Source organism: Malaclemys terrapin, chromosome 1, assembly GCF_027887155.1.
Source record: "Malaclemys terrapin pileata isolate rMalTer1 chromosome 1, rMalTer1.hap1, whole genome shotgun sequence".
NCBI classification, from domain to species: Eukaryota; Metazoa; Chordata; order Testudines; family Emydidae; genus Malaclemys; species Malaclemys terrapin.
In genome coordinates this window covers 27,979,926-27,998,480 of record NC_071505.1, presented here as the reverse complement: position 1 = coordinate 27,998,480, position 18,555 = coordinate 27,979,926, and the positions used below count along the sequence as shown (strand labels likewise).

At 40.9% G+C, this 18,555-nt stretch overlaps 2 protein-coding genes across 2 annotated transcripts in view; one reads left to right on the top strand and one right to left on the bottom strand.

Moving 5' to 3' along the window:
* The window catches only part of COG5 (component of oligomeric golgi complex 5), a 329,906-nt gene extending 326,454 nt beyond the window's left edge, over positions 1–3,452 (top strand). Inside the window, exon 22 of the mRNA XM_054018595.1 lies at positions 3,178–3,452. Coding sequence (XP_053874570.1) covers positions 3,178–3,292 — 115 coding nt within the window. The 3' untranslated portion in view covers positions 3,293–3,452. The remainder of the gene's footprint in view (positions 1–3,177) is intronic.
* Positions 3,453–4,155: 703 nt separating this feature from the next.
* HBP1 (HMG-box transcription factor 1) overlaps positions 4,156–18,555 on the bottom strand; it is a 35,110-nt gene continuing 20,710 nt past the window's right edge. The window contains exons 8-11 of the mRNA XM_054018610.1: positions 17,396–17,540; positions 12,560–12,886; positions 6,611–6,752; positions 4,156–5,265 (exon numbers count right to left, since the gene is read on the bottom strand). Coding sequence (XP_053874585.1) covers positions 5,248–5,265; positions 6,611–6,752; positions 12,560–12,886; positions 17,396–17,540 — 632 coding nt within the window. The 3' untranslated portion in view covers positions 4,156–5,247. The remainder of the gene's footprint in view (positions 5,266–6,610; positions 6,753–12,559; positions 12,887–17,395; positions 17,541–18,555) is intronic.

Below are 18,555 nucleotides of genomic sequence, written 5' to 3'. Positions count from 1 at the left end.
CACTGTTTAGCCAAGCTGGTCGCCTGCCATATTTACTATTCTTTCTACACATCGGGATGGTTTGTTCCTGCAACCTCAATAAGGATTCTTTAAAATACAGCCAGCTCTCCTGGACCCCTTTGCCCTTCATGTTATTCTCCCAGGGGATCCTGCCCATCTGTTCCCTGAGGGAGTCAAAGTCTGCTTTTCTGAAGTCCAGGGTCCGTATTCTGCTGCTCTCCTTTCTTCCTTGTGTCAGGATCCTGAACTCGACCATCTCATGGTCACTGCCTCCCAGGTTCCCATCCACTTTTGCTTCCCCTACTAGTTCTTCCCTGTTTGTGAGCAGCAGGTCAAGAAAAGCTTTGCCCCTAGTTGGTTCCTCCAGCACTTGCACCAGGAAATTGTCCCCTACACTTTCCAAAAATTTCCTGGATTGCCTGTGCACCGCTGTATTGCTCTCCCAGCAGATATCAGGGTGATTAAAGTCTCCCATGAGAACCAGGGCCTGTGATCTAGCAACTTCTGCTAGTTGCCAGAAGAAAGCCTCGTCCACCTCGTCCCCCTGGTCTGGTGGTCTATAGCAGACTCCAACCACGACATCACCCTTGTTGCTCACACTTCTCAACTTTATCCAAAGACTCTCAGGTTTTTCTGCAGTATCATACCGGAGCTCTGAGCAGTCATGCTCCTCTCTTACATACAACGCAACTCCCCCACCTTTTCTGCCCTGCCTGTCCTTCCTGAACAGTTTATATCCATCCATGACAGTACTCCAGTCATGTGAGTTATCCCACCAAGTCTCTGTTATTCCAATCACATCATAGTTCCCTGACTGTGCCAGGACTTCCAGTTCTCCCTGCTTGTTTCCCAGGCTTCTTGCATTTGTGTATAGGCACTTAAGATAACTCAACGTTTTAGTTAAACGCGTGAATTATCTGCGATTAATCGACAGTCCAGGTCAGTATTTATAGGATGTGAAGCCTTCTACCTCCTCAGCATCACTATCAACTACACTAAAAGTGGGCTGTGAAACCATTATAGCCCATTTTACTCCTCAGCAGGATTTCCCTCTTGTTCAATGGGATTCCTCTCCCTTTGAGCCTTTAGGCAAGTTCCCTCTCAAATGGATCACCCTAAAGGCTGCTATGAGGGTTGAGGAATAAAACTTCCCCATCCTCCTCAGCTTCTCTCCCTCCTCCCTGACAAATAGTTGTTCATCTTCTAGCCCAGGGATCAGCAACCTTTGGCACGCGGCCCATCAGGGAAATCCGCTGGTGGGCCGGGACGGTTTGTTTACCTGCAGTGTTCTTAGGTTCAGCCAATCACAGCTCTCACTGGCCGCGGTTCTCTGTTCCAGGCCAATGGGGGCTGCGGGAAGCGGTGGCCAACACATCCCTTGGCCCATGCTGCTTGCCACAGCCTGGAATAGCGAACCGCGGCCAGTAGGAGCTGCGATTGGCCAAACCTGCGGACACTGCAGGTAAACAAACCGTCCCGGCCCGCCAGCAGATTTCCCCGATGGGCTGTGTGCCAAAGGTTGCCAATCCCTGGCCTAGACTTTATTACAAGTGAACAAGGAATTCCGTATCAGTGAGCCTATTTTAATTTCTACCTCTTGCCCTGTCCCAGCTGTGTTTCAGAATAGAAAACTGCATTCCGTGGGTTTTAAATGCATTCTAAAAAATTTGTTATTCTAATGGTTTGTTTTGAGGGATGCTATAAAGAAAATAGAGCTGCTAAGTCTGTCCTCAACAGATGGATAAAGGAGGTTGTTGCCTAGTTTACAAACAGGGCAGCCTTCCTCATCCCCTGAGGCAGTTGTATTTCTTGGGCAGTGAGGGCAAAGCCATTTGCTTCTGAAATAAGGCAGCCGTTCACTCATTCACAAAGCTTGACCTGCTGACGGCTCAACCTGCCTTTCGGCAGAATTTTGCTAATAGCACTATCAGGTAAAGTGTTCATGCTGTAACCAACTGGCCTTGAGTTGATTCTTACTAAATCGGAGAAAAGAAATGTATAACAAGGGAAAATTATTTACTAGTAACTGTTTGTCAGCTCCTCTTCCCTAATCCACCCTCTGAGGAAGGGAACTGCTGCTTATTTTTCTAAGCTTTTCTACCTTTTTGCTATGGTAAAGTCTAACGGAAAGGGAGGATCAGACTGGAGCTTAGAGGTAAATTCTCACTCTCAACTTTATTGCTACTGGATAGTTGGCACTATTGTTCCATCTGTCTTTCTTGTGGGATGGAAAAAGAGGAGTCTGACAGTAAATTGAATTACTGGTAAATACTCAACTAAGTAGTGTTAATAATTTTCTCGTCTAACAGTAAAAATCAAAATCTAGTTTATTTTAAAAACTAGGGCATACCATTTAATATTAATAAACCACCTTTGATAAATCAAGCCCACAGGACCCAGTTCTGTCTTCAGATATGCTCTAGTTCAACCCCATTATTGGGTGAAAGCTATGGCTTGTGTTACACAGGTCAGACTACATAATCATAATCATCTCTTCTGGCCTTAATCTACATACTTATCCTGGCAACATGCATGACAGTTGCATACGAAAAATCCAATAGAAATGCACACATACATGTGAAAATGTGTTATCAGTAAAAGAGGTATTTCCCAAAAGGTGGAGCAGAGAGGCACCACCTACAGCCTTCTCGAATTTTTTCCAGAGTCTTTCATTAAAAAGAAATAGTTAGCTGTTCTGGTTGAGAAGAAGACATTCACTTCATGCTTGCCTGAGTTTACAGAGAGCTTGAAGCAATCACTGGGAGGCAGAAACAGCCACTAATTATTTCACTGCTGAAAGGAGATGAAGTAGATCTTCACAAAACGGGTGTGGGAGGATGGGATTGTGAAGAATCATAAATGAAAATGTCTAACATCACACAGGATTGGAGGATTGGTTGTGACTAATTTTATTTTCCTGACTTTTGAGGGGAGGGGCTGAGCTTCCAACAGTTTGGGAAAACATTGGTTTAGCGAGAGAGCGGAGATGGCTGTTCAGTGTTTATGCTGTCAAGAACCTTTTTTAGTATTCCCGGTTCTAGCTTGCAAATCTACTTTGGGTCCCAATATCTTGCTGCACAAATAATTGTCTTCTAATAGACTTAACTAATTAATTAATCTAACTTCTTTACAATGAAAATGATCCTCTATTTTTTTTATTTTTATTTTTTAACTCAGAGGCGCACTGGAAGCTTATGTTCAGTCGGTAAGAACAAGAGAAGGAAAGGAGTTTGCACCAGTCTATCCCATAATGGTTCAACTGCTGAAGAAAGCAATGTCTACGCTTCAGTAACAGCATCCGACCCCAATGCTACTCAAATTCTGTATTGTTAATTGGGCACTGACAGATGAATGCTTATAGGGTTAATATAAATTATTTTCGAAGATGCCATCCTTTTCAAAAGTGCTATTAGAAAAGGCCCTGTCTAATAAAGGTTCTAACATCTTCTTTTTCTACTCTGTATTCCTCAACTTTGTCTAAACAGTAGGAAATGTTTTATTGTAATAGAATAATATAATTTCACACAAAATTATTCTCGAACAATATTTTCTAATATCCTTTCTGCATTTAGAAGGTAAAAAACAAAAATTAAGACTTTCGCAAATGTTCTATATTCTTCAGTAAATGAATTCTAATAAATAATACCTCCACATTTAGCTATTTTCCTGTAAATATGGCACAAAAAAGAGCGTGATTAAATATTAGTGTTATGCAGAAAGGTAGCTTTTTTTTTATAATGTTAGAATGAAGGGCTCTAAACTTCAGTAGAGTTAGATCAGTTTGTCTAACATTCCATGTAAAAAGCACTATTTATCACAAAAAAAAATTTCATTTACAAAATAAAGTAGAGTTGATTCTTTGCAGCATCGTTAGTGCTTTGAAGTAATTTTGATTTTCTATCTTTTTGCTACAAGTGTAATAAAGAGCATCTACTATCGTTTGATCTTGAAATCAATATTTAAAATTCAATAAGCAGCTTCCTAATTAAAAAGCAACAAACATACAAGATGTGTGCAGTAAAAATATTCTACATCTTTGGTTCTTTATGAAACTACACAAGCCTTTATACAGATTTGCAATAGTTAAAATGTGTATTTCTGCAGGCCTGACTTAATGACTAGTCTTCTTTAGTTTATGAAAAAAAACACCACCAAGAAGTTTTACAAATTTATTTGAAATAATATACAAGAATATAGTGTGCAAAAATCTTAGGGGCAACATCCTGTAGACATGTATCATGAACAATTAATTTGCAGCTGTGATTCTTAAAAAAGAACCACACTGCTTGTTTAGTAACGAACAGCCATGATTGTAAAAGTTTACAGCAAAAGCAGCTGTAATTTTAATGTATCTGGCCTAATTTTAGACAGTTGGAGGAAAAAAGTAAAGTGCAAGTGTTGCACCTACATAAGTGCAAAGTTTGCCCCCACCATAAAGATATTTTATGGCAAAAAAATATATAATCATAGACTATGTGGCAGAGGAGACAAAACACAAAGTTAAAAGTACAATGGTGACAATCATCATTTGCAATATTTTCTTGAGATAATGCAATGCTATTAATTCATTTCATCCTGGCCCAGGCCATTATTTCCATTGGAAATAATAGCTCACAGTATTGTTAGCTGATGCAAAAACATCACACCATGGATATAATTTTTATATGTGGCACCCCACTAAGCAACTCTCTTGCTATGGTACACTACACTGTCCACTTACCACACAATCTGGTAGCTTGTTGGCATGGGGCAGACTAGGAGTTCTCTAATGCTTTCTGCCATTTCAGGAAATCCCAGCTCCCAGAATCATAATTAATTACATGGCTTGTGCAATACATATTAATCAGCAATAGAAATCAATGTATAAACAGCTGTTACATATTTTAAAATTCCCCTTTTTGTACATTTTTAAAAAATAAAACATTTATACACAGCTCCTCTTCTTTTTCCTAATTTACTTAGCACCACAGGATATCCATTTTCAAGCCTATATTACCTGATAGACATATATGAAGTTTGGAAGAAAAATAAGGCAATTTGGTTTAAAATGTTGATAGTTTTAGCTTACTGAATGCTCTATTGCAAAAAGCAAATCCTCACTCATGTTAAATCATTTTCTGACTTGATAATGCCAGTATTTTGTGGTCTCACAAATTCACAACAAATGGTAAGACCTTGATCTTCATAAATCTCTCCATCATGTGTCAGCCGTTTTGTAAATATAGTTAAGAACAGTAAAATTCCGATTTAATGTTGTTGTGAGCCCTGTAAAAACAGTAACAAAAGAGAAACCACGTTAGCAATTACAAATCAAAGAGAAATACAGATGCAGAAGTAATATGAGATGTGAAAAAGATTTATTTACAGAACGTAAAGAAATATTTGCATTTGCTGATCAAGGTGCATGCAAAAAATAACATGCTGACATGTGGGTAGTTGCAAAATGAGCTAACAATTAACTCTGGCCCTAGACTAACAGGTGAAGCCAAATAGTTACTTGGAGAGTTTCTTGAATCAGCTTGTTTGCTCTCTGAACCTCAAGCAAGGTGTAATAATTGCACAAATCACTAGCTACAGCTGCTTTGTCATGGGGGTAGTTCATCCTAGGTATTTCTATGATGTCCATCACCATTGTAGCTACACACGCAAAAAGCATTAGCAGGAAAAATCTCAACACATAGGGAGGGGTGTGTTCAAGTTCTCCCCCTTGCTGAGGCCAACCCAAGACTGACTGAAATGTTGCTCTCAGGGCCATGCACACAATCCATTTATTTCAATTCAAATGCACAGGTGCAGCTGAGTTTAATTTGGTCCTCATGACTAGCATATGTACACTAAGCTCTCTTATCAGCCCAAGGCTAGAATGGCACAGGCAATCTCACATTGATTCCCAAGACCACCTTACTGGGAAAAATACAGTTACTAGATAGAAGTCTTTAGTTAAACCATAATGGATTACTGCAAGCTTTAATAGAATTACATGAAGTTTTGTTGCCTTATTACACAATTTCTAATTTTAATTCTACCATTGTAGCTGCTAGAGTGATAAATTGCCCAGAAAGATACAAGCAGCCAGCCTGGTGATACCATCAGGGATTTGGTGGTGCTTTCTGCAGCCCAGGGACTGAAGGCTCTATGTACAGTAGTAAGTGGAGAAGCAACCATGCTCTTGCAGCATTTCTGTCTAAGCCCCAAAGCAACACTTGCATATGCTCCTGAGAAAGCTGTCTCATTCACGCTCTTGAAGTCGAAGTCCTTACAGACTCCATAGACTTTGAAAAAACTTTTCAGACCAGGGGAATTCATGTGGGTTTTTTTAAGGAGTAACATGAGGGTGAGTGGCTTCCACCCAATACATAGTCACAGTGGCATCAGCTTTGAAACAGGACAATTGTCCTCTGTCATCCAGTCAGAACAGACTGTGACAGCAACTGCAACAGCAGGTTAAAGGCTATAGAGTAACAAAAGGAAAATGTGGGCTAGTGCAACAAAGGAGAGCAGGAGGTCTACTATACTATATTACTATATACTGCAGAAAAAGAAAAAACATGGGACTGTGTGAACTTATTTGTAAACTATGTAATGCAGTCGAGTGTTTGACAAAACATACTGAATTTGTTCGTTTCCGTTTCCAACAGTCAGGATTTAAACGTTTTTGTTCTTCAGCCAAAGCCTTGGCTTCTAGCGTGTACATCCGTCTTTCTTCATTTTTCATTTTCTTCCACCTGTCACCAAGTATCACACTTATGGCTCTGCAAAATAAATGTTTACAGAACGGTCAAGGCAGGAATTTCTTATAAATCCCACAAAATTTCTTGTCTCTTGTAAAAGGCTGTCATCAGAAAGAAAATGTTAGACATGAAAGCACACAAGAACAATTTCCTCTTTGCAGTGTGTGAGCATATTTCTGACTGTCCTATGTCTCTTTGAATAGTCACAGGGAAGACCCCAGCTATTGTTAAACAGAGTAAGGCTAGAAGGGCATATTTTGACATTTAAAAGTAAGTTTGAACATCACATACTGTAATCTAACAAAGTGGGAAAGTTAAGAGTCTGGTTGGTCTGGTTGGTCACCCGTTATGTACAACCACACAATATTTACAAAATTGTTCTCTTTCACCTCATTTTATGGGATGAGATGGTAGGACTTGCTGAAAAGATGCTGCCTCATAATTAGGCTAGTGATTTTGCTATGACTGCAACCGAACAAAAGATTTTGTTTAATGAAAACGCACTAGAATGGAATTCCCTGTGGTTGACGGGTTGACCTACTGGGTAGATGAGTTCAGAGTTCCCCCACTATTAGCCGGTGTGGGGAGGGGAAGCTCAGACTGTTACGCTCTTGAACAAGTTCTAGTCTGGACAGCAGTAAGGGACCATGTTATGACTCGCCCCTTGATTATTTCCTAAAGCTTAATGTGAAAAAAAACTTGTCTACCTTACACCTAATAGGCCCTATGCCCATTGGACAACATCTCCCCTCATTGTGCCATATTGCTTAACTGTTTCCAAAATGATGGTGATTAGATGTTCAGACAAAATACAATTCACAGCCCCACCATTTTAATAAATCCTCTTTAAATTACGGAGAATGTTTTATTAGTGATTCATGAAAACATGGGATGAATGATCTCCCCCTCGAATTCTCAGTGACACACACATCAGTAAAAAAGCTCACCGTAAACAGCAGTTTACAGGCTCCCTAATAAAATCAGGAAAAGCACAGCAACGTCAAGCACGTCTGGGTAGTTTCACACATCTCTGCTCCACACCAACAAGGAGACAAACTAATTCTGAAAGGTTCTATCACAGCCAGAACCCTATGGGTTACGCAGCACCCAGGGAGCAACATGGAAGCTCAATTTAATCTCTACTAATCACTAAGCCTGTATTGCGAGATGCTTTGAAGACTCCTGAGACCAAAGGCTCATACATTAGTCTGTCTCTGGTAAATCCACACAGGTAGGTCAATTTGTGTCTTTCAATGATAGGGTTCATATTTCTAAGTAATCAGGGTTAGTTCTACAGGTACATGCACTAGTTTAGTTAGAATGTTTCATAAATATCTCTGTTTCAAGATATGGTCCAATTGCACCAAAAGCTGCCCCTCTCAGACCATTTAGTACTGGTACCTCATCAAGTGCTATGGAGTGAGGACGCTGTGACTCAGCTAAATGAAGAATTTGTTAAAGGGCGTCACCTCAAGCTACAGGGCTTCCAACTATAGATACTGACGCTCTATCTATTCCCCAATGTATGGGAAGCATGCTACAGCAGCTCACTTTAATTAGGGCAAATGGAGATTGCTGAACCAGTTATTATATACATCTCAGCCAACCAGAGTTCAAGGAACTAAACTACAGTTTAAAAAAAAAGTTAGTTCTTGTTTCAAATACTGCCCTCTCCTCCTGCTGAAGCTGGAAAATTGATTTACAAATAGTGACCTTGGCATTAAATACAGGTCTAGCTATTAGCCAATGAGAAAGGGGGTCAGACCTTCCATTTACAGTGCAAAGGCATGAAAATGTGCATGGGTGAGCAGCCTGACTCTACCCATGCTGTTTCTGGTCATTTTATTAAACTGGATGAAATTGCTGCTTACACATATTTAACAACCCAGGCATGACTACTGAATATTAATATTCAACAACATTATATGATTATTACTTGCTTATAGCTTTGGTCTAGGTATACTTGGTCTTAGCATCGGAGGGGACAGTCTAGCTGACCTCTGGGGGGGAACCTGCCACCGCTATATTTTTGATTCTAGCACTTTACCATGTTTCTCTAAACCAAAGGTTACTGGTATAATGACTATTGTTTTGTCTCTGGTAGTTATAGGGCAAGGAGTTATAAACTTGTTAAACCTTCCTAAATAGTTTTTTTAAATGTGTACGGGGCAGCCCGGTAAAACACTCTCATGCCCAAGACACCTGATACCTCCAAGAGACAAAGCTGCGCACGCAGGTATTGAATCTATATGGTTTTTGAGCTTCAGCAAATCTGGTGGAAAAGTAAGAGCTTCATGTGAAAGAGGAAATGGAGCATGGCTGCTCACCACCCAGTACTAGTACAGAGATTGATGAAAAATCTGGCTAGTGAAGTTCCATGACCTTTTAAGCCTCTTCTAAATTTCTTCTACAGACAGCAGTAACTCATGCACAAACCTGTCCAATTACATCCCTCACTAGACTGCCCCTCCCCCGCAACCTGTGTTCCCTCACTCATGGCTTTAGGGTGCCTCAAAAAGCATCTGCTGGCCTTTTGAAGTTCTAGTAAGGCATCTGATTATGTAACCAAACAGCTATGGTTACTTATGATGAATTAAAAAGAGGAAGGAATTATTACAGGTCTAAATTTGGGATCTAGTCCTTGTAAAGTCTGCACTAAACATGCCATTAAATTTGCTTCTGCTACACATTTAAAGTTATCTGAACCTATGTATCTGTTTCCATCAATTATACTAAAGACGAGTGGCTGTATTTCAGATATGTTCCACTTTCAAAACTTACATGTCACTCAAAAATTATTTCAATTTTTTTGCATACAGGATAAAATCCACTTATGGATACATGGCAATAAACCCCTGGTGGTTGTCAAGCTTACTGACGTCTGAAACACTTAAAGCATCATCTTAACTCCGGTTTGGATCAGGAGCATTCTGCTCAAGCCTTAGAATGAAATGGATGTTGCCCTAGATACTGGGGTTTTCACAGATCACTATTTTATTAGACTGGGGCTAAAGGCACAAAAGGACCTAGGTGTCTAAGTGCCCTTTTAGGTTCCTACATTCCAGGATCAGGCCCCATAGGTATTCACAAACCCCCCTGCTCAGCTTCTGCCAAACCTTGTATGCACTAATCATACTTGGCACATAAGTTTTTGCAGTAAAAGTTGGCTGTTTCTGCCTCTGAGCACGTGCACTGCTGCCTCGCTTTAGGCAGCCAGACACCTACACCCAGTGTGATCCATAAACCAGTGACTGATACATGTTCCTTGGCCTAATGCAACTGTGGGGCAGGAGGCAGAGGAGCTCCCTCATAACTTTTAGCCCAGTGGTTAGGGCATTGACCTGGGAAACCATGGTTCAAATCCCCACCGCCTGAGGGAGAAGGGATTTGAACAGGTATCTGCCCCTTGTCAGGTGAGTGACCTAACCCCTAGACTATGGGATATTTGGATGCTGGCTTCCCTCAATTTCTCCTGTTGAAGGTGTTCCATTGTTAGATTAACTAATTAAAGTGTCATTGTGCCAAAGAGCACGCACAAACACATAAGAATGACTCTCTAGCCTGTTGGTTAGAGCAACCACCCAAGATGTGGAAGACCCAGCTTTTAGTCCTTCTGAGCCTATAACTCTTTAATTACCCTGAGCCCGGGCCTACAAGTTATGAGAGAGCTCCTCCCTGCTTCCCCTGGGACAGCTTGCAAAAAGAGCATAGGTGCCTATCTCCAATAAAGGCTTTGCAACTGAGAATCCCAAGCAGAGGGAGGCATCTCGCGCCAGCTTGGGGTCAGGCAGAAACACTCCTATTGGTTACATTGGGCAGGGAGCCAACTAGTCCACTGGCTTTTGTGAATCCTATTTAAGGCAGCTAGCTTCCTCCATTCATTCTATAGGAAGCCTCAGCACCTAACTCAAGCTTTGTGAATCTCACTGATTTTCTAAGTGCCTAAAAATTAGGTGTTGAGACACTGAACATCCCCATGCCTAAGCTCCTTGATGAATCTAACCTTTGATGGGTTGGATACACTGTGTTCCCCTTCCCCACCCCCAAAAACGTAACCCAGTTGGGAAAGCCAGTTCACATATGCTATTTAATGTGTGTAAGCAAAACAAACAAACAAAAATGGCATAGCTGTTATTGCAATGGAAGGTCAGAACCTGAGTTTACAAATTAATGATTTGATTATGCTGTAATTAAACATACCATACACTGTAAAATTTTCTTAGTGATCTGATCAGTTGTATACATTTGAATAAATATGATTGCTTCTGCATATCCAAATTTGTGAACACTCCACTAGTCTGCCTAAAGGCTGTTTTGCTGGTCACAAGTTTGTAGAATCGATAAACCCAAAGCTAATGACTGATGCTGCACTATGTTTTTTTAAAAGACAAAAGCATATCCGTGTTCCCATGCACTGCATTTCCCATTGAGGCCCTAAGTGTTTCATTCCAGAATGTCAGTTACTTGTTAATCTTCAGTTATTTTTCTCAGCCTAAGTCTACAAATGGAAATGTTAAAACTTCCTTGGAATTCACCCAACTGCAGTTCCAGCTTGCTCCATTTGAAACCAGTATTTTAAATGAAATTATATTATGTTTTTCTAATTGGCTGTTTTGATTTCTCAGTGATAGTTTTAGTGAATCTGAAGACAGACACATTTGCAAAGATGCATCATTGAAGTGACTCCATACCCATTATGGAACTCTATCATATGGCAGAGCAGAGGGATTATTTGTGCTGAAGGGTTTAATTTCTTAACTCTGGGTCAAAGCATTTCCACCATCATCTTGTATATAAGCTGGCAGCCAATTAATCCTCTCAATTTACATTTCTGTAGTTCTGTTACCTTTAGTTTTTGCTAGGTTTAGTACTGTAATGTATAAGAAATGATTCTATTCTCATATAAAGGCAAAAGATTTCTTTTCAGAACTTGTATATAAAAACACAAGCATTTTATAAATAATATGCACAAACATAGCTATGTACATATACAGATATAAAACTTACATATTATTTATATCTGATATGTACATTTATATATAATCAATATCTTTGTCTAAACATTTATTATATATAAATTGTTTGTATGTATGTGTGTGTATATACATATATAAATAAATAAAATTTACACACATATCAAAACATAGACCCATTTAACCCTTCTTGCCAGGGATAGCTACCTATTACTCACCACTGGTGACTAGGTAACTGGATTTTTCAAGCTTTATAGTGCAAACAAAAGAATGGCATAGGAATAGTTAAAACATTATTGCTTGGATTACAACAACACTTAGAAACCCTAATCAAGGTTCAGGGCCACACTGTTCTAGATGATGTATAGACAGAGGCAAAAAGACACACTCCTTGCCCCAAAGAGCTTACAATCTTATGTCAAGACACAATCAGAGACTGGGAGGCAAGATATAAAAATCCCCTTTCCCTACTGTAACACAGAAAGGACAACATAGTCTTTTCCCCCCCTGAACGAATCTTACCAAAATGTACAAAGTGTGTGTGCACTGCACACACACACACACAAACATTGCTGAAATGCTTCTGAAGGCAGGATCAAGTCTACATAAAGTACAGTAAGAGTAAGTAGATATTAAACCAGTTTCTGCCCTGACACTAGTTGTCAAGTTCACTGAGGTCTGAAGCCTCCTCTTAAGTTTGGCCTTATGTGAGCAGCTTTCAGTTTGTTTCTTGGAACAATACATACACATTTTATTTCACTTGCGAAACTTAATTTGCTATAAGTTTAAAAATAGGACTTGCAAACTTTGCTAGATCAATTATATGGTCAAAACTAAGAAGTTGAGTACTGTTACCTGTTATCTTTCCCTGGATACATCTGAGTATATTCAACTCTGTACTTTTTGGCAAAAAGCATGAAGGCATTCATTGGTCTTTTGCATTTGTTAGGAGAAGTGGCACTCATAGTACTTGCAGTCCCTGAGCTGTGGCTTTTGCCAGCTTTACTACACAAAGAACTGGAGGAAAGCTGTGATGATCCATCAGCCACACAGTTTTTACTGCATTCTGATCTCTCAAAGTCTTGACTGCCCGATCCTCCACAAGATAAAGAAGCGCGACGCTGACGAGCCATGCTGCTTAATACATAAACTGCAGAAGAATCCATTGGTGTAAAATCATAACTAGAATGAAAAGATACATCACTTGATTAGAAAGTAAATCAATTAGAATGAAATTTACAGGTTCTACTTTTAAAACCTATGTTGATTCCTGAACAATCCCTAATTAATTGTTCCACTGTTCATTTTTAGAGTTCTTGTGCTTCACCCAAAACGTGCATACATCCAACTGTGACGTACTTAGTCTGGACTTGGTACAGAGATTAGTCAACAACTTTGGTAGATGCACCACAATGTGGTGGTGGGAGGCAACTGTCCAAGATCTGCTGTTGTTTACTACTGACTCTCCCCTTGTATGCCAGTTGTAGTTCTGGTCTCATTTCACCTTCTTTTGGAACAACTTTCTTTTATTTCTGCTTTTGCCTCTGTTAGCGCTCAAGGCACTCAAGGCCTGGTTTGTGATGGTTGCTGGCAGTAACAACTCATTTGAGGACCTTGAGTGAATAGCACATGGGAGAGTACAACCACTACTTCACCCACAAAGTGACTCAGAGCCCAAAGACCAGAGAGGAAAAGTGGAGTCCAGAGGGCATCTGAACTCCACCAGTGGGAGCCAATCCTGCAGAAACCAACAGGACACCAAAGCTCACCACATGGTAATAAGGGCCAGGTCTGCTCTGGCAACGTATGTACGGCCTGGCAGCTTTCTCCCTGACTTTAGTGGCCCCTTCTGCCAGAGGCTGTCAGCAGACTCAGGCAAAGATCACGGCATCAGTTCACCTTTTCAAGGTTTTCCTTACAACCATGGCATCTAGAAACAATTGTTTTTAAATGACCGCTTAGATTCCTACATCACTAATGTACATGCCTTACTCAAACCCCAATGAGGAAGAATTAAGCTAAGGAGGCCAGTGGTACTCAGCAGAGATAGCTAAACGTATTTTGAACATCTATTCTACACAATTTACTGTGAGTGGCATCTGATTCTAGTTTCTCAAGTTGCAAGTGGGAAGACTTTGGTTTGTGGACAAAATCTGGGAGAGTACTTTTTTCCCTTCAATCTGAGCCCTCACTAAGCCCCATCAGTATTTATGTGAAGTTTTAGTATAGCATTTAAGATATATACAGACTTTTGTATAATACATATTATGGAAGAGTCAGTAGTGACTTCATCGTTAAGGTTGTGTTGAAAATTGCACTTAAAGAAGGACTGAAGTCTATATAAAGGTGTTACTCATTTACATTTTATTATACATAATATGCTTCAGTGTATTTAATATTATGAAAAACAGAGCATCTCCATAAACCTTCCAGAAAAAGTCTGTAGTTCATTTATAATTTTTTATATTAACAGCAAATATAAAAACACACTACTCACAGAGACTAACATTATAAACAATGTCTTCACAAACAATTGCTTTAGGCATACTTTTGTACTTATATAGCAACTTTCATTGAAAAATTAACAGATACAATACATGATTTAATTCAATTGATACAGTACATGATTTAATTCACAGATGATAATCTTCCACCCTCTAGTGGCAGAAGTGTGAGAATTCCACCGAGATGAGGTGGGTGAGGTAATACCTTTTATTGGACCAAAATCTGTTACTGAGAGAGTGTAGCTTACACAGAGCTCTTCTTCAGGTCTGGGAAAGGTACTCAGGCCTTGGCTACATTTGCAGCTGTACAGTGCTGTGAGGTAAACCTGTCTTCGTACAGCTGAGTAGGGAAAGCGCTGCAGTCTGTCCACACTGACAGCTGCCAGCGCAGTGGCGTGGCTACACTTGCAACATTTGCAGCTGTGTTGGGAGCGGTGCATCATGGGCAGCTATCCCAGCATTCATGTGGCTGCAACGTGCTTTTCAAAATGGGGGTGGGGTGGGGTGGAGTGTGACAGGGAGTGTGGGGGGGAAAAGTGTGCTTTTTGGAGCGTGTCAGCACTCTATTTTGCAAGTTCCGAACTCCCGGGCCCCCTGCTCATTCATTCACTCACTCAAACAGCAAACTGTTTGTTTTTTCTCCGTGGTATGAGCTTTGAAACCAGCACTTCCGCATTCCTGCAGCCGGTCACAACAATGGAGAGGATTGGCCACTTGACAAGGTGATCAGTACAGCGCTGCAGGTTGATTCCTGGTACACACTCACTGGGGAGAGTCGTAGCCACTCCGCTGTATCTCTTATGCTTCTCGGGGAAGTGGAGTACCTGCAGCCGTGTACCCAGGGAGATACAGCGCTGTACGTGCCTTGCCAGTGTAGCCGGTCAGTGAGTTACAGCGCTGTAACTCGCAAGTGTAGCCAAGGCCTTAGAAAGAAGAACAGGAGTACTTGTGGCACCTTAGAGACTAACAAATTTATTAGAGCATAAGCATAAGCCCACGAAAGCTTATGCTCTAATAAATTTGTTAGTCTCTAAGGTGCCACAAGTACTCCTGTTCTTCTTTTTGCAGATACAGACTAACACAGCTGCTACTCTGAAACAAGGCCTTAGAGTGTCACTGCTAAATACAAGGTGGAAAAAATTGTTTAGCATAAGTAGTTAACACATTTCAAGGGACCATTCAAGGTGAAGTGGCCCGTTAACACCCCTCAGTCACAGGGAAGAAAGGAAGGGGTGGAAGGGAAACAGCTGGGGAAGGTTGTTAGTGGGTTACAGGTTGCTGTAATAAGCCATAAATCCAGTGTCTCTGTTCAGTCCATGATTTTTAGTGTCTAGTGAAGTTATGGATTTAAGCTCCCAGGCTTGTCTTTTGAAAGTGTTGGGCGGGCTTCCTTTGAGGATGAGGAATGAGAAACCAGGTATAAAGTCATCATTTTGTGAAAAGTGTTCACCCACAGGTGATAAGGTGTTTTTGACTTTTACCCTTTTCCTGTGTGAGTTAATTCAAGAGTGTAATGACTTTCTGCTTTCACCCACGTAGTTACTATTGGGGCATTTAGGGTGTTAACTACTTACGCTAAACAATCTGTTCCACCTTGTATTTAGCAGTGACACTCTGAGTACCTTTCCCAGACCTGAAGAAGAGCTCTGAGTAAGCTCGACTCTTTCACAAACAGAAGTTGATCCAATAAAAGATATTATCTCAACCACCTTTCTCTCTCTAATATCCTGGGACCAACATGGCTACAACAACACTGCCTAATTCCACCACGTTTCAGGACACTCTTAATTGCTTATGCGACATTCAAGTGCTAAGGCCTTTAGTTGATCATAGCTGGGGAAAATATAAATGACTAAAATACAGTGTTCCTATGCCCTTAAAAAAAAAAAAAAAGAAGAGGTGCCATTCAATTATCACTCTAAAACACCAACTTGTACCACAAAACTGACTTAAAAATGTGCATAATCCATAAACCCCAATTTTTAAAATTGAATTGGGCACTTCCATCACCTGCCTGTACTTCCTGGCTGAGATACAGGCTGGAAGTGCTGTTCTGAACAGACGATCAAAGTAGCATCAGACAGATACCATGTGACTCGCTTGTCTACAGAGGGGATTTCTTCTCTCCCTTTAGTGCTCTGGGATGGGAAATAGTCATTGTCCAAAATCTGCTTGGAAGAGTAAAGAACTGCAAAAGGGGAAGAGGGTAGGGTAAGCTGCTGACAGCCTAGTTTGCCAGCTCAAAGAGGGACAGAGAAATGTGGAAAGGAGCTTTCTGTCTCCCAGTGATCCTGCTGCTTCCCCATCTTCCCACTCCCAGGACAGCTGGGGCCTTGAGTGTTTTGTTTTTAACTTTCTCTGCCCTGCTGCCCACAACTGTTGCCTCAGGGGACAGGCAGTTTTTTATTTTTCCTTCATCCCCAACAATCCTGATGCCCTTTCAGTAGTAGTATTAGTCCAAAAAAATGGAACAGGAAACTTTGACAGTGCCAATAGAAACTGAAAGATCAAAGTGATCACCGGACCATAATCTGCCGCTGGAAGGGAAGCTGCTGGGGTAATGGGGATAAAGATGGGGTTCAAATCAGCTAGGGAATTTAGGAAGAAAGAAGTATGGGAAAATCAGTTTGATCAAAACAATTTTCTCTCTTCCTTCTCTGCAGAATTCTCAAAAATCTGATCAGACAACATTTAAAATGAAGGAACCATTTTCCAGGAGCAATAAAGCCATGTCATATTGGTTGGTTCTTTGGTTACTGGGAAACTGCTCGGATGGCTAAAGACAGTGGGCTGTATATGAAGCATATGCCAATAGCCAACTAATGCACCCTGTAATGGCAAATATTAGGTTATCCAGCCCACGCTACTCCCTCACCCAGTGTAGGACTTTTCCATACAGTATATTTTCTAGTGCTTTATCTGGTCTAGTTTGAAATGTCCTAAGCAATGGGGCTGCCACCACTTTCTTTGTGAGACTATTCCATAGACAAACAGATTTCACCATCAGAAAGGTTTTCTGACATTTTGCCTGAAGTCTTACTCTCCTATTTATACCCTCTTGTACCATCATAAACAATTCCTCTCCCTCCTGGGGCACATCTTTCACATATTAGTAGACTTACATGTCCACAGGGTTAATGCAACTTTTCTTCAGAAAAGCAATGAAGCCATTTTATTCAGAAGTTACCTTTTAAACGTATCAAAAACACCTGAATCATCAAAGTTAATGGCGTCGGGGTGTCCTGGAGGTAGACACGTATCTCCAATATGCATTTCACAGCATGGAATGCCATGCTGAACCACAGTCAAGCTTGGATAGAAAGACGACCAACCTGCAGGGGTAAATAATTAGACAAATAGCCTAGTGAGCTCTAGCTCTGATGTCTTGGCAGAGATCTATCACTGCCAATCCCGCCTGGCAGAGAGCACAAAAGAAAAACTGGGTTTCCCAAAACTGGATTTAAAATTCACCTCTACCTCGGGAGCCAAAAAATCTTACCGTGTTATAGGTGAAACCGCATTATATTGAACTTGCTTTGATCCACCGGAGTGCAAAGCCCCGCCCCTCCGGAGCACTGCTTTACCAGGTTATATCTGAATTCGTGTTATATTGGGTGGCGTTATATTGAGGTAGCGGTGTATTAGTCCAGATTAAGTTTTTATTTACCTTTTTCCCCAAAAGCAAAATCAGAAACTTCTGCCTGTGTAATTACTGATGTGATATAGTTCATTTTTACTTCATTTACAAGCTTTTTATCCAAGCAAAAAAAGAACAGAAAACCAAACCAAGTAACCATTTTACCAACTTTAAGGGTATGGCTACACTTGCAGATGTAGAGCTCTGTGAGTTAAACCAGCCCTCGGAGAGCGCAGTAGGGAAAGCGCTGCCATGTGTTCACACTGTCAGGTTCAAGCGCACTGGCATGGCCACATTAGCAGCTCTTGCAATGCCACAGAGAGCAGTGCATTGTGGTAGCTATCCCAGCATGCAAGTGGCTGCAATGTGCTTTTCAAATGGGGGGAGGGTGGAGTGTGACAGGAGTGTGTTGTGTTTGTATGTGAGGAGAGAGAGAGTGGGTTTTTGGGGGGCTGAGAGCATGTCAGCATGCTGTCTTGTAAGTTCAGACAGCAGCAGACCCCCTCTCTCTCTCACACTTACAGCAAGCAGCATTCCACACTAATGGTTGCTTTGTCCAGGAGCAGATACGCATGCTGGCTGTCAGAAAAGGAGCTTTGAAAGGGCATAGCTGCATTCCTGCAGCCGATTCCAAAACAATGACAAGAGTGGCCACGTGACTTAAGGGGATTATGGGACGTTTCCGGAGGCCAATCACAGTGCAGTAATGC